This window comes from Peromyscus californicus, unplaced genomic scaffold, assembly GCF_007827085.1.
Source record: "Peromyscus californicus insignis strain IS unplaced genomic scaffold, ASM782708v3 Scaffold_4__1_contigs__length_199733344, whole genome shotgun sequence".
Classification (NCBI taxonomy): Eukaryota; Metazoa; Chordata; class Mammalia; order Rodentia; family Cricetidae; genus Peromyscus; species Peromyscus californicus.
The window spans coordinates 101,406,521-101,421,226 of NW_026294562.1; the positions used below are offsets into that span (position 1 = coordinate 101,406,521).

The window sequence follows — 14,706 nt, forward strand, 5'->3', positions numbered from 1 at the left end:
TCCAGTCTAACCGTGGAATAGCATTTAGAAAGGCCCAAGCAAGGGCAGGGAAGAGCAGTAGCTCTTGGGGCTCGTGGAGGTCCTGGTGGAAAGGGCCCCAATAAGCTAGAGTGACATCAGAATACATTCAAGAGGCCTGCCTGAAGACTGGGACCATGTTCTGGCCTGCCTCCTGCCACTGTCTCCGCCCTTCCGTGTTAGCCCCGCCCCTCACAGTGACTGGGCTGCTGGGTTTGCTCCTCTCCACCGGTGCCTCACCCCTCTAGCCTTGTCCTCACCAGAAGCAGTTTCCTTAGCTTTTTGTTGTTGCTGTTTTGGACACAGTCATGTTCTGTAACCCTGGCTAGTCAGGTACACGTGTAATAGCTTAGAGTAGAGTAGGCTCGGAGCCTAGGAAATGTGGCCTCAGCCTCAGTGCTGGGATGGCAGGCACTTACTGTCCCACACCGCATCTATGGTGTCAGGGTCAGCGTGGTCAGAAGTCCAGCACTTTGGTGTCCTACAGTGCTTCTTCCTCTGCCTTCAATGTCCTTGTCCTTCCCATGGCATTCAGGCTGTCTTTTGGGATCCCTTTATTGACAGCCTACCCTGACGGGCCAGCTGGGTAAGAGGCCTTTGTCCCTCACCTCCAGTTTGCCTCCCTTCTTAAATCTGGGAGCAAGTCTAAGAGTGGGAACAGTATTTCCTGCATCCAGGCCTGGCTCAGAAGCCACAGGAAATGCTTCCTGAGTGGTCACAGTCTCTTGTTCAGCAAGTTCAACAGTCCAAGGTTCCAGGAATGGGGCATACCTACAGTTCAAACCTCGCCCCTCAGTCTCCGCCCAGCTCTCAGTGGCCACTAGGGGTCACTAGTTGCCTGGTCAACAGTCTTGGTTGTTTCTGGGAAGGGCTAACACTCCCAGTGGCCACCATTACTGAGTCACCCAGGCCTCAGCCTTGCTCTGCTCTGCAGCCTTGTTTCTCCAAACCACGTGTGATGCATCATGTTCTACAAATGGGAAGTGAGGCTTGACGGTTGCCATTCAGGTTCACACAGCTACTAACAGCTGAATTGTTCTGCATCGCAGCCCTTTCTTTTGAAACATGGCCTATGTAGCCGAGTATGACCGTGAATGTATGATTCTCCTGCCTGGGCCTCCACCTCCCAAGTGCTAGCATTACAGATGTGTACCCTCATCCCATACGGTCCCCTATGACTGAACCTCGGGGCTTTGTGTGGGCCAGGAAAGCGGTCTACCAACTACATCTTCAACCCACACCCTCTTTTTAAAAAAAAAGTTATTTTAGGTGTATGAGTGTTTTGCTTGCGTGCAAGTGTGCTGTGTGTGTGCCTGGTGCCCACACAGGCCAGATTCCCTTAAACTGAAGTTATGGTTATGGATGAGCTGTCATGTGGGTGCTGGGAATTGAACCTGGGTCCTCGGTAAGAGCAGCAAGTGCTCTTAACCTTTGAATCATTTCTCTAGCCCCTGCACCACAAAACCAAAATCTCTCAAGAGATAGGCTCCCAACTGGGCAGTGCTCCTCCACCAGAGGTAGACAGAGCTGTGCCTAACCTGACTCTCCCAAGTGCTCTTCCATTTTCAACTCTGAGCTGAAGGTTATGTCTGTTGAAATGAGGCACATGCAGGGACACCAGAGTGAGTCCTGGGAGGCTGCTGCCAAACACTCCATCTGAGCCAAGTCCCTCCAGATGTTTTTGTCATACCTCAAGTAGTAGTGAACTCTATTTTGATGACCCATAAGAGTTACCCAGTAAATGTAAATCACTTCTGGGTACAAGGACCCTTCGGCCCCTCCAGCTCCCCTGAGGGAGCTCATGTGAATCCCCAAGGAAGAATCAGGGCCAGCAAGAGACCTCTAGGACCCCTAATAAAAACTGGAAAGGCCTGTGCATGGAGAGAAACCGAGAAGTGGCAGGAGTTTGCCTGAGGTTACAGCAGAACTATGTGAAAGGGACTTAGGCTTATTTGGTAGGATGCTTGCTTGGCATGCAGAAAGCCCCATGTATGTCCAACTTCCTGCACCACATAAAACTGAGTATTGTATATTATGCCTGGAATCAACACTCAGGCAAGAGGATCAGAAATTCAGTCATTCTGAGTTGGAGGCCAGCCTGGGCTACATGAGACTCTATTCAAAAGATTTTAAAAAGAAGCCAGAACAACAAAACAAAAAAATGGGTGAAGATTCTGATTCCCTTTGGCAAAAACTAGACTCAGGTTCAGTAGAGGGACTGTCCTAATCTTGTGGGAACTAGTTTGGCTTCTGCTCCCAATCCTCTCTATACGTCTCAGGCTAGCCCCAGTGGCTTCCTGGCTGTGTGTGTACCCCTCCATGGAACTTCCCTCAGGGGCCGATCTACAGGTATGAGGACTGCTGCCTGAACTGCCCAGGCTCAAGCCTTACTGATCTTGAGACCCCAGGGATAAGAAACAAGTCCTGGTGTAGGGATCCTACTCTCCAGTCCTGGCTCAAGCCGGTTCTTGAGTCTCTCACAAGATGTGAGCCCCTCCAGTGCCCAGTAGGTGGCCTCTGGAGGGGTCCTGACCCCAGGTGTAAGCCCACTTGTGAGATTCAGACATAACACGGGTACCATCTCTGCTGGAAGTACATCCACTAGTCAATATCTTCAGTTCATTTATACCTTACCTTATTTAATCCTAGGTCTGAGGCAGTTTATATTATCTTCTCACTCCCAAGTTACAGATGAGGAAATTGAGGTCTGAGACTGAGATCATGGCAGAGGGTGTCCACAGTTCTTTCCCTGCTCCTTACTGGTGTGTTTGGCACACAAGCCTGTGACCCCTGCTCACAAGGTTCTTTCTATTATGCTTCAGGATAACATTTAAGAACATGTTCCCTGAACAGCACTCTCAGAAAAAGACATGAAAGAGTTCAATGTGGTTTTCTGGCCACTGGGTCAATACACTCTGGTGTTCTTGTGGTTCTCAGCAGCTCGTGCTCTAACAAAAAATTTAGGAAAAAAATCAATTCTCCATTTTCTGACATAAAATTTCTGTAATTTGGTTGTATTTCTGACGCATATGTATACACACCACCTTATACTAAATAAATGCAGAGGATTTAGTGCAGCCAGATATTGTCACAGGCCGTTCAAGAGAGCTGGGCAGTAATTAGAACCAAATCCTAGAGCTGTGGCTGTCACTGGTGCAGCCTGGGAGTGTCATTGTAATACAGAGCATAATAATTGCCTTGTCTCTGGAGATGAGTCCAGGGACCTGAATTTTGTTTTTTTTCTCTTGCCACCCCAGGAAATCCATGTCTATTTTCAAACATCGTGAGCTTCTGTGTAGTTTCCTCCTGCATCTAGAATAATTCAACTGATCTAGAGGGAGGGTTTCATTGCATCCTTTGGGTTTTTCTAGACAGGGTTTCTCCGTGTAGTTTTGGTACCTGTCCTGGATCTCACTCTGTAGACCAGGCTGGCCTCAAACTCACAGAGATCTGCCCGCCTCTGCCTCCCGAGTGCTGGGATTAAGGGTGTGCGCCACCGCTGCCTGGCTCATTGCGCCCTTTTTAAAGGTGGAGTGGTAGCGATGGGGAGGGAAAGATGTCCCATTAGGTAGTGGCAGGGCTAAAGCCGGAAACATTCTCCTACTCTAACTCTAACTTACGGACCTAGGCTTAGAGAGTGACCAGCTAATGAACAGTGAGTCTATGGGCTGACGGCTTGGTCAGCTCCCATGACAAGGGAAGTCAACATGGATGACACTGGGGTAGGACAACTAGCTGAACTCTGACCTAAGTTGAAGACCACATCTCCAAGACTAGTGTCAGACTTGAAAGTGAGCTGCCTTCACTGCAGAAAATGTGTCCTTACAGTCTTTTCCAGATTTATGGCACTTCAAACCTTGTTCTTCCTGTGGGTTGCTGTGTGGCTAGGGGATGGAAAAGAACACCTCGCCCTGAAGACCTTTAAGGCTGAGAGGTGATAGTGCAAATGGTGTTAGTATGCCCCCCTGTGCTACATACACACTTTGTGTCCTTCCTGGGTCTAGGCTTCTCAGGCTGCAGGACACAGGGTCAGTCCTCATAGCTGCCCCAAGTGGCTCAGCCAGGATTTAATAACCCATACCTGACTTCCAAGTCCATGTTGCTCCACATGCTGATGGTGGAAATGTAAATGGATGCAATACTTTTGGAAGCCAATTTGCCAAAAATCTAACAAAAGTAAATATATACCCATTCTATCAAATTCTACATTTAGGAGTTTGCCCAATATTTACAATGGAACAAATTTGTAAGGAAATATACACAGTGATGTTAGCTTCAATTTCCTAGAAGCAAGTGGCTAGAAACAACTTAAATGCCCTTCACTAAAGGAATGATTAAATGATTACATAGCCAAACAACTGAATATGGTGCAGCCATGGAAGAGAATGACAAAACGTGGCCGGTGAGATAGCTCAGTGAGTAAAAGCTCTTGTTCAATCCTCAGAACCCACAGGGAAAAAAAGCACGATACAGTGGTACACATTTGTAACCTAGCACTTCTGTAAGATGGGTGGTCTTGGGGTACACAGCACAACAAAAACAAGAAACCTGCCTCAGCAAAGTGGAGAGAAAGTCATCTCTCAAAAATTGTCCTGATCCACAAACATGTGCTGTGGTACATACACACTTGCACTCACATACACATCATACATATCATAATTTGTGAGTTCCTCCACACCCAGGCTGGGCACTAGTCCTTGGCTTGTGGTTGTTTGGAAGCCAGAGGGACTCATCTTGCAACTAGATCACCAGCATGCCTACTAGTCCTGGCCTCCAATACTAACCTGTCTTTTCACCTCTCTTGCTGGAAAAGAATAGCATCAGGATCTTATTGTCTGGGTGGACTCACTTCCTGCTCTCTGCACATGGTAAGTGGTTGAAGCATGGCCCAGCAGTGTTTCTGGAAGAAGCAGTTTCTCTTCTCTAATCTCTCTCAAAGCCTGTTTAATCAACTCTTTTTTATCAGGACACTTGGAAAACTTAATTCCACTTTTTATTATTCAACATTTTATACATAATAAATACAAACTTTTTCAGCCACTGTAAAGAAAGCGCATCTGCACGGAGGCTCCCTCTGAGCCCTGACCTGTGCATGGTGATGCCAGGTTACGCGGCCTGGAGAGAAGGGTTATTTTTTAAAAAGGCATATTTTTACAACTTTGTTCCTTAAAATAAAATTAGCAGCTCTTCCAAAAAATATTTTAAAATATAACAAAGGAGTTCAAATAACTGAGGTTATGGGAAACTCAAATCCAAGGACAATTTGGTTAGCTAAAGAGAATACAAGACGGGGCGGCAGGAAATGCTCTATTATAAGCACTTTAAAGATCGGCAAATTTGAAAATCGTAAAACAGCCTTTAATTTTTTAAACTTAAGAATAAGTTTGATAAACATAAAAAGACCTCAAATAGATCAACCAATAAATGCAAAAACCAAAAATCCAGATTCATGGAGAAGACTCACCAGAGTATCATTGCTAAAGTGATCATCGGTCAAAAATCCCACGGGGACATGGGAACATGTTTCAAGTTTTTAGAGATTCTCAGGAGGGATGGAAATTTCAAAGCATCATACAACCTTTAAATCTGTGAATTTCACTTCCTAACCAAGGTAAAGGAGAATTGGCAAATATCACTTTGTTCCCTAGGTCAAGAAGACCCACAGTCCACAGTGCGGGCAGCCCTTCAGGGCCCTGCTGCTGCGGCTCTCCCAGGACCTGCAGGTTTGGTCTCCTTGGTTTCACCTGTGCAGATGTGCAGTCCTTTATCCTTTCCACAGGAAGCAGGTTTCCTCCAGGGCTCACAGGTTTTTCACCCCAGACAATGTCAGGGCAGTGGGACCTGAAGCTGCACTTTGTGAAGGCGACAGCTGGTCTGTCTGCACCAATCACAACCCGGTGTCTGGGCCAGTGCTCTGGCTTGGGAATAAAATAATATAAGGGCCTTCCCAGTAGAGAAGCTGCACATTGTAGGCCTATGTCCTCACTGCAGCCTGATACTTGGGTTCAAAGGATACTGGTCAGAAGGGTATACACTGTGAAACCAAGAGGGAAGTACCCAAAGACGAAGAGAACATTCAAGTGGCTCATTTTAGATCTGGAAGCTCCATTGCTGCTTCTGCCATAACCTCCTTTCTACTAGTCTATGTGATGGGCAAGATGTGGCTTCAGCCCTCCAGGTTAGCCCACTAATACTAAATGAATGGCATAAATATTAATACAAAGGACACTGTTATTTTAAATCTGTTAGTTGTGGAAGAGATGTGCATTAATGCAATTGGCGCTAAGCTCAGGCAGTCCACTTTCTTCCCAGTAAAGTTGCATTTTCAGTATGAATATGAACCTCAGGGGAGGAGCCAGCCTCTCCTGGATCCTTCTTGTTTCCTTATATAGCCGACATAATCTGATTAATACTTAATCAGAAAAGCAAAATCCCCTTGAAGAAAGATGAGATCTTTGCCACAGCCTTGTGGCCACAGTAATATACTGTACAAGTGCACATGATCAGTAATTCTGGGTCTGTGCCCTGGATCTGGGCCTGGCCTTGAGTCTCATATAAAAATGGGCCACCATAAGGCATGAGAGCTGCTCCCCTCTGCTCCTAGGACCCGCTATGGTTTGTGCTATGGTAGGAGAGATGACATAGAAAATGACAACAAAAAAGGCACAATCAGGCCAACCAGTCACATAGAATCCTCCTCGGTTTTGCTCTGTTCAAGAGTCATCATCATGCAAAGGTGCCTAGAAACGACTGGCCAAACTCCAAGCCCGGCCTCGATTGTAGCAAGAACAGAAGGTAAACCCACTGTCACACGAGTGTGATCTCTACATCCTCCATTTTCTCAGCTGGCCGCCGGTGGTTCTGCGTGGGTGGTGGGGGTGCCGCCCGAACCTGAGCAGGAGACAATTACAGGATTATCAGTCAGCTTCCTGACTCAGAACCTGGCACCTGGAAAGCTCCAATGCTCCTCTTTATAGACACTGACACCTGAGGGTCTGGGAAATGCTCCCAGCTTTCTATGTGCCTCTACCCTGAAAAGCAGGCCCCATTCTGCATGAAATGTCAGATCAGATTGCTTGTTAGGGTAAAGTCCCAAGGCATACAGTTGCTGTAGTCCTAAAACCCTTCTCCAAAGCAAAGGCCAGGAGGTGACAACAAGAAGACACAGTGTAGAGAATGGAACTGCTCTGCTTACTATGTCTCTGCGGAGAGTCACAGGGAGGGAGGCTGGAGAGATGGGCTGGGGCGAGAAGTGAAGGGCTTTACTAAGTTATAGTAAGAAACTTGGATGGTCAGACATGGTGGTACATGCTTGTAATTTTAGCATGCAGGAAGTAGAGGCAAGAGAATTGCAGAAAGATGGAAGCCAGTCTGGGCTATACCATGAGATTTTGTCTCAAACCAAACCAAAAACATGGGGCTGGGAATAAAGCCTAGTGGTAGGCTTGTTTATCAGACTCAAGGCCCTGGGTTCAATCCCCAGCACTGAAGAAAGAAGTTGAAGAAAGGAAAAAAACAAACTTGGGTTTTGTATGTGGGGAGAGGTTGTTGGTTGGTTGTAAGGAGTGTCAGATCTGGGTGGAAAAACATGAGTCAACAGCTTAGAAGAGACTGTAGGTGGACACAAGTACTTTGAAGATGACTTAGATGTTCTGGTCATCTGGATGAGTGCGGATGTCAACCTGAACAGTGTGGAGTTCTGAGAGTAAACCTAGCTGGTTTACTCTGGTAAATGTCTGTGTTGAGGGGTAGGGAGGCTGGGACTAGTAAGGCAGCAGGAATGATTCCAAGACTTGGAGGAGGGCGTGGCTTCCACTCCTCCACACAGGAAAGATGGAGAAGGAAGATGCCCAGAAGGGAAGAGATTTAACTCCATTTTGCTGACTTTGTGGGTCTGGGGCATCTAAGCTGCCATCCCACAAGCCAAAGCTCAGGAGAGAGACATGAATGTGGGAGTTGTTGCTATGGAAATGGTCTTCATGGTCATGAGAGTAGATGAGATCACCTGGGAAGAGTGAGTTCAATGACTTCAATAAATGCAGCCAAGAGACAGAACCATGAAGTCTATCTACGGAGACGGACCGGCGCGTCCTCTTCACTCCATTCCGCCTCACCTGACAGCCTTGCTGCCCTGGTCTGCTCCAGCCTTCGAGTGGCTCCCTCATCTGTCCTGCTTCCTTCCACACTCCCTACTAGGCTGCCAGAGCAACTGTTTTTTCTTGTTGAGACAAGGTCTTGTTATTATATAGTCTAGGCTGGATTTGAACTCATGATCTTCCTACCTCAGCTTTCCAAGTGTTGGGAATTACAGGCATGTGCTACCATGCCCAGCCAGTAGCAAGGCTTTCAAAATGTATAAGCAACCAAAACACCATGCTGCTCATCACCTTACAATGTCTTCCTGTAACAATGATATTAGAATAGACTCCATGACTCCAACAAGGTTCTTAAAACATGTCTACTGAATGAATGAAGCTAGTGGATCAAGGAATCGCTCGGGGGGAAATCATAAAAGTGCCTCATATTCTCTAGGTTACCAGCTTTCAGGCTGTGGCCGGGGGTGTAGTGGCGGATGAGAGCAATGACAGTGGAGTGCAGGGTGCAGACCACTAACTGCAGAGGTGACTACCTGTCACATGTATCCTTCAGATCTTACGTTCTTTGAGGTCAGCAAGTGTATCTTATTTCAATGTCCTTCAAAGAAGCAAACACAGAAAAATATGTTCTTTTAAAAAAATATACTGTAATGTGTGTAACTGTTTTGTCTGCTTACTATGTACATGCAGTGTCCTTGAACGCTAGAAGAGGGTACTGAATCCCCAGAACTGGAGTTACGGATGGCTATGAGCTGCCACAGGGGTGCTGGGAATTGAACCCAGGTCCTCTGGAAGAGTAGCCAGTGCTCTTAACTGCTAAGTCATCTCTTCAGCCCCCAGAAAAATGGGTTCTTTTGTTTTTTGGAGACAGAGTTTCTCTGGGTAACCTTGGCTGTCTTGGAACTTGATCTGTAAACCAGGCTGGCCTTGAACTCAGAGATCTGCCTGCCTCTGCCTCTCTAGTTGGACTACAGGTGTGTGCCACCACAGCCCAATTGAAAAATGGGTTCTTAATAAATGTATGCTAAGAAATTGCTTCACTTCACAGTTGTGTTGTGTTTGTATTTAAGCACTCACAGCGACCCTCTTTGATCTTCTCTGGCTCAGTGAGGAAAGTTCCAATGTAGACTAGATAGTTATTTTATAGCCTTCCTTTCAAGAAAAATGATTTTTATTTTATGTGTATGAGTGTTTGCCTGTATGCATGTATTTGTACCATGTGCATCTCTGGTGACTGAGAAGGCTGGAAAAGGGCACTGGACTCTCTGGAACTGGGTTGCAGATAGTTGTGAGCCACCATGTAGGTTGGCGCTGGGTACCAAACTCAGACCCTCTGCAGTAGCAGCACGTGCTCTTAACTGCTAAGCCATCTCTCCAACACCTCCCTCTTTTTTTTTTAAAAGACAGGATCTGGTCTAGAATTTGCTATATAGACCAGACTAGCCTAGAACTCACAGAGATTCACTTGCCTTTGCCTCCTGAGTGCAGGGATTAAAGGCGTGCGCCACCACCACATCCAGCTCACTTTATAGCCTTTCTTTCCAATAGTTTTTTTACTTCCCCAAATCACTGTATGGCAGATCAGTAACAAGAGTGACCATGGGGGAAAAATTAATTTCTTACTTTCTTTTTTTTAAATAAAAAATAAGCCAATTTATATAGTTTAAATTCATCTTATCAAATATTTAACTTATTTATAGTGAAAACAATCAAAATTCTTTCCCTTGCTTTTGGAAATATAGAGTACATTTTAATTACTAGTATTTACTCTATGTTGAACTTGCACAACAGAATTTTTACTTCTATGAAACTATTAATTGCTACCCATTGATCAACTTTTGCTCATCTTCTTCTTACTTCTATTTTCCTCAAACCATCCTATTCTCAATTTCTATGAGAAAACCTTTTAAAATATATACTCCATATAAATGCGAAGATGTCAACAGCTGCTGTCCTGTGCCCCACATATTTTCACTTGACGTAATGATTTCCACCTCCACTCACATCACAAATAAGAGTGCAATTTCCTATGTTGAACAGTTAGCTGTTTTGTCTAAACACATCCTCCTGTGTGGTAAGATTTAAGAAAGAAAAGAAAAGTCAAATTCAGAAAGTAAACAAAAAATATGCAACTTAGAAAGCTCCTGAAAGCTATGGGGTTCACAAGGTCCTCTACATTATTAAATAAATTGCAGCAATTGTTGAGATGAGATTTTGCAATGGGTCAATCTGTCTCTGGGAGTTGTTCAGGAAATTCTAGGAATATAGCTTTGGAGAGTAGTAGTCACCTATGCTGTGGTTGGCTCTTTGGTGACACAGCTACTTTGAGTCATGCCTGCTCCCCTAACAAATCTCTCATTTATGCTCATGTAAGTAACCTGAATGAACTCCATGGTTCACTAAACTAGACTTGGGTGGAATTATTTCCTTAGTCTGCTGTGCGGAATTTCTCACTTTCAATTTGGAAGAACTATGCAATCTACAACCCTTTAAAATATGAGACTTACAGGCCGCAGCTTGCCATATGAGGTGTCAGGAGTCTGCCTTGATGCTTGTGAGAACCCTGGTGATTCGGCATGTAGGCTGTTTTCTGAGGGAGAGAACCCAAGAGGTTGATGACTGAACAGTAAAGATGCTAGTGTAGATGTGAGTGCTGAGGGCATGTGCCCAGGATGCTTACCATTGGCTGAAGGAGACCGGGGGAAGAACTGAGAGCTCCTCTTATCTGGACTGGGATAAGGGCTGCTGGGAGGCTGGTCGTACAGCGGCAGTGGAGCCAGGGATGTGTGTGGCTTGGGGGATGGAGAGATCTGCAGCAAAGGAGGCAGAGTTATGAGATACTTGCCTCAGGAAGGAGAGCTTGGCTGTTTCACTGCTCAGCATGCATTCCCTTTCTCTGGAGCTAAGTTATAACTGTTAACACTTGTCAGCCTCATAGAAGCAAATAGTCCCAAACTAAACTCTAAAACTTCAACTTTGTATTGCACTTAACTCTTCCCTCTTCATTATTCTATTGATTCTAGTTGATCTTAAACAGTTACTGAGTCAAACCATTCTCTGGGGTTCTTCTATTAGGCAATTCAGCTAAATCTGTGAAGAACAAAATGGGGACAAATGGTGTCTGTGTGTGAAGATAAAATCATTGGTTGAGCTCCTGACTTCCCTAGGTTTTCTACATGTCAGACTAAGTACTCTAAATCACATGCCTTACCCTTCCATCTGCCAGACCTGGTGGGATAGGTCTCCAAAGAGGACAAATCAAACTGACAATCTCCTGTAAAACAACACTTAGCTGTGGTGAGGGAAACTGAGCCCAGAGAGCACTGGGAGGACCTAGGAGAGGCAGGGGTTCTAATGAGGTAGCAGGGCCAGCTAAGGGCCCTACCTCAGAAGCTAGCTGAAGATAATACATCCCCTCCCTGGCTTCTTTCTCTCCAGCAAAATCATCTTTTAAATGTTATGTGAAATTCAGTACTTTAATGAATTCAGAGAAAACCATTCGGGAAAGAGAATGGAATGTAAGATGGTCATTTTCTACAAAGTCCTAACAAGCCTCTAGCTGTCCAAATCTAGCTATGCAGACACCTGGCTATCAAGGAACAGAATGAAGGAGAGGCTTATCTATCTTTCTTCCTCTCATGTACCTGAATCTCTCTTGTCCACGGAGTGTCACCATTCTCTGAGGCTGAGAGTTCTTCCACTAGCACCGACGGGAAAACGCCAATTCGACCATTGAACTCCCCTTCCCAGAAGCCATCGTCATCTTGGTTTTCTTTGTTCAAGATACGGATAATTGCTCCCTCAGGAAAGGACAATTCATCGTCCGTCTGGCCCTCATAATCATAAAGTGCTTTCACAAAACAGACTGGAAGCAAGAGAAAGATAAATTGATAAGAACAGACAAATGCACTGTTTTGTCCTTGATTCTAAGATAAGGTCTTTTCTGTAGCTGGTCTCAAACTTGCAACAATCCTTCTGCTTCAAACTCCCAACTACTAGAATAACAGGTGTACACATATCACGTCTAGCCAGCTGGACTGATTTCATAACCACCCTTGTGCTCTGTAACAACTAGCAAGCATCATACAAGACAAGATTAAGTTTTAAGTTTTTATTCACTGAAAGTAACTTTATGCTTCTACTAAACAGGACTAGTGCTATCAAATATAGGAAGATATAGGACATAAAGTAACTTCCAGGTATTAGTTTAGGTCAGAACTGTGACCAGACTGAGTGTCTTATTTTAGTCTTTACCACTAGCATCTCCATTGAGGCTGCCTGAAACGAGTTCTGCTTCTGTGGAATTGCTGGATGTGTGGGACCGACTGTCCAAAGCAGCCAAGGACTGCAGCATGCTCAGCAGGCTGTTTGAGGTGGGAAATTGTAGGTATTTTTCTGGAACATAACCCACTTGTCCAACTTTATTTCGAGCCTGGGCAAATGATAGGGGAAAAAACAGGTTTATACACACAATTTGGACAGAGCATACCAAGAACCAAAATAAATGCCTAAAACATCATAAGAAGGGGTGATATGAGCAAAGGAATATACCTTTACCCAGTCTTCCATATCTCCATCTTCAATCACTTCTAACACCTCATGCTCCTCAATGGTCAACTCATCTGGTTGAGAAGCCTGCAATGTAGGATGGCCATGGACAAAATCAAAAAGGTTAGATAAAGAGCAGATGTGAGCTGGTCATAACAAAAGCCAGGGATCAAAAGATTGAAATGATTTTGAGCAACAAAATTTTAGTGTCGTAAAACTATCATAATGAGGTGAAGTTTTACTTCAGAAAACTAAACAAAATAAAACTGCAACAGAAACTGGATCCTCAAGAGGTAATCGGGTTCAGTGAGCAGAGTGCGATGCTGGAAGCAAAGGGCCTGGATGTTGGCTCCAGCTCGCTTCTCTGCTGTGCTTATCTGCCACAAGTTATTCAGCACAATGCCTCCATTTATTCCAAATGTCACCCTTGCCACTTTCTGAAAATGGTGGTCAATGTGGCAAGAATAAGCACAGAACCAAGATGACCTAGGAGGCATACGTAATCAAGAAGGCACTTGAATGGCAGGGCTACCAGAGGCTATCATGAAGTGCATGCAGTGGAAACAGACACCATGTACATGGATTGCAGTGTGGCTTGAGCAGTGCCTAGGGCTCCTCTGGAATCACTGTGAAGTTGTGGCCCAAAGAAGAAAGTTATGAGCAAGCCAATGACTGAGGTTGGGTTTTGCTCCGCCTTGAGTGTGGAGACTGGGACTGATCCACACGGATGTTTCTCCACTAGCTGTAGTTGCTTTACTGTCTCTGCTGGCACCCACGACCATGTCTGCTTTTGAGAAACAGAACCTGAGGAAATTCAGATGCTCCAGAGGAACTCCACAGAGAGAGTCTCTAGCAAGGCTTCCTGAAGAGTCTTGTCTGTCACATGTGGCATGTGTCTTCTGGTTCTCTAGGAAAAAGCCTCAGAGCTTTCTCCAAGTCCCACTATCACACAAGGCTTTACCGTTCTTCAAATCTCAGACTCAAGTATAAAACATCTCCAAATTATACAAACAAACAGAAGGCAATAAAGTGAGAAACATTTTCTTTTCTTTGGGGGGATTTAGGATCTCATGTAACCCAGGCTGGCCTCAATCTTGCTATATAGCTGAGCATGACCTTGAAGACCTTGGATTTCTGATCCTCTTGCATCCACTTACTGAGTGCTAGGATTACTGGTATGCTGCATTACAATTGCTATTGAAAGTGAGTAACTTCCTAGACACATTTCATATTTCATCAAAACCCAGATTATGGATGATGCCATAGCTTCCTGACATAGAAACAGGACTGAAGATGAGTGACCACTCAGAATATTCTAACCACAGATTTTGTTTTGTTTTGTTGTTTTGAGACAGGGATTCTCTGTGTAGCCCTGGCTCTCCTGGAACTCACTCTGTATACTAGCCTGGCCTCACACTTAAGAGATCCCCTGCCTCTGCCTCCCAAGTGCTGGGATTAATGGCATGTATCACCACCACAAAGTTCCAATGACAGGTTTTAAGTAGATTACTTCTAACTTCAAAATATGAAGAAACTCCCATCCATTTACTCTCCATATTCTTTCTGTGGAATTTTTTTTTTGTTACTCTGAAACTATATTGTGTGCTCGGCAGAGTGACACCTGACTATGAATCCCAGGTTGAGACAAGAAGAGTTCCAGGCCAGCCTGGGCTACAAAGTGACATCCTGTTTCAAAGGAACACCCCTTTGTAATGAAGTCATTTTCTTAAGTACATGGCAAGACTTAGTATCAATACAACCAGACTTGAATGGGTGTGAAAGCAAAGCAGGAGGGGTCAGAGTACAATATGCTGTTGTCCTGTGACAAGCCATGGAGGTCCATGTGGATTGTCCAGCTTTACAGCAGTAGGCCAACAGAAGTGAGCACTAGAGATCTACAGCGAGTGGGCCCTGTGGCCTCTCAAAGCCTCGAGCCAGCATACACTTTCCTGCCCTCTGAGCACACTGTGCTCTTCCTTGCCTGTTTCTTCCCTTTGTTCTCGGTCTGCCAGCCCTCCTCCACCTTTCTTTCCTTTTTTCTTTA

The 14,706-nt window shown here is 45.1% G+C and overlaps 1 protein-coding gene across 3 annotated transcripts in view; it reads right to left on the bottom strand.

Annotated features, from left to right (window-relative positions):
- Positions 1–4,993: 4,993 nt before the first annotated feature.
- Positions 4,994–14,706, bottom strand: part of Fchsd2 (FCH and double SH3 domains 2) — a 210,499-nt gene continuing 200,786 nt past the window's right edge. For all 3 annotated transcript variants that reach the window (XM_052714083.1, XM_052714084.1, XM_052714085.1), the window contains 6 exons: positions 12,666–12,749; positions 12,369–12,546; positions 11,759–11,979; positions 10,795–10,924; positions 10,622–10,704; positions 4,994–6,909 (listed from right to left, as the gene is read on the bottom strand). In XM_052714083.1, the coding sequence (XP_052570043.1) occupies positions 6,826–6,909; positions 10,622–10,704; positions 10,795–10,924; positions 11,759–11,979; positions 12,369–12,546; positions 12,666–12,749 (780 nt within the window). In that variant the 3' untranslated portion in view covers positions 4,994–6,825. The remainder of the gene's footprint in view (positions 6,910–10,621; positions 10,705–10,794; positions 10,925–11,758; positions 11,980–12,368; positions 12,547–12,665; positions 12,750–14,706) is intronic.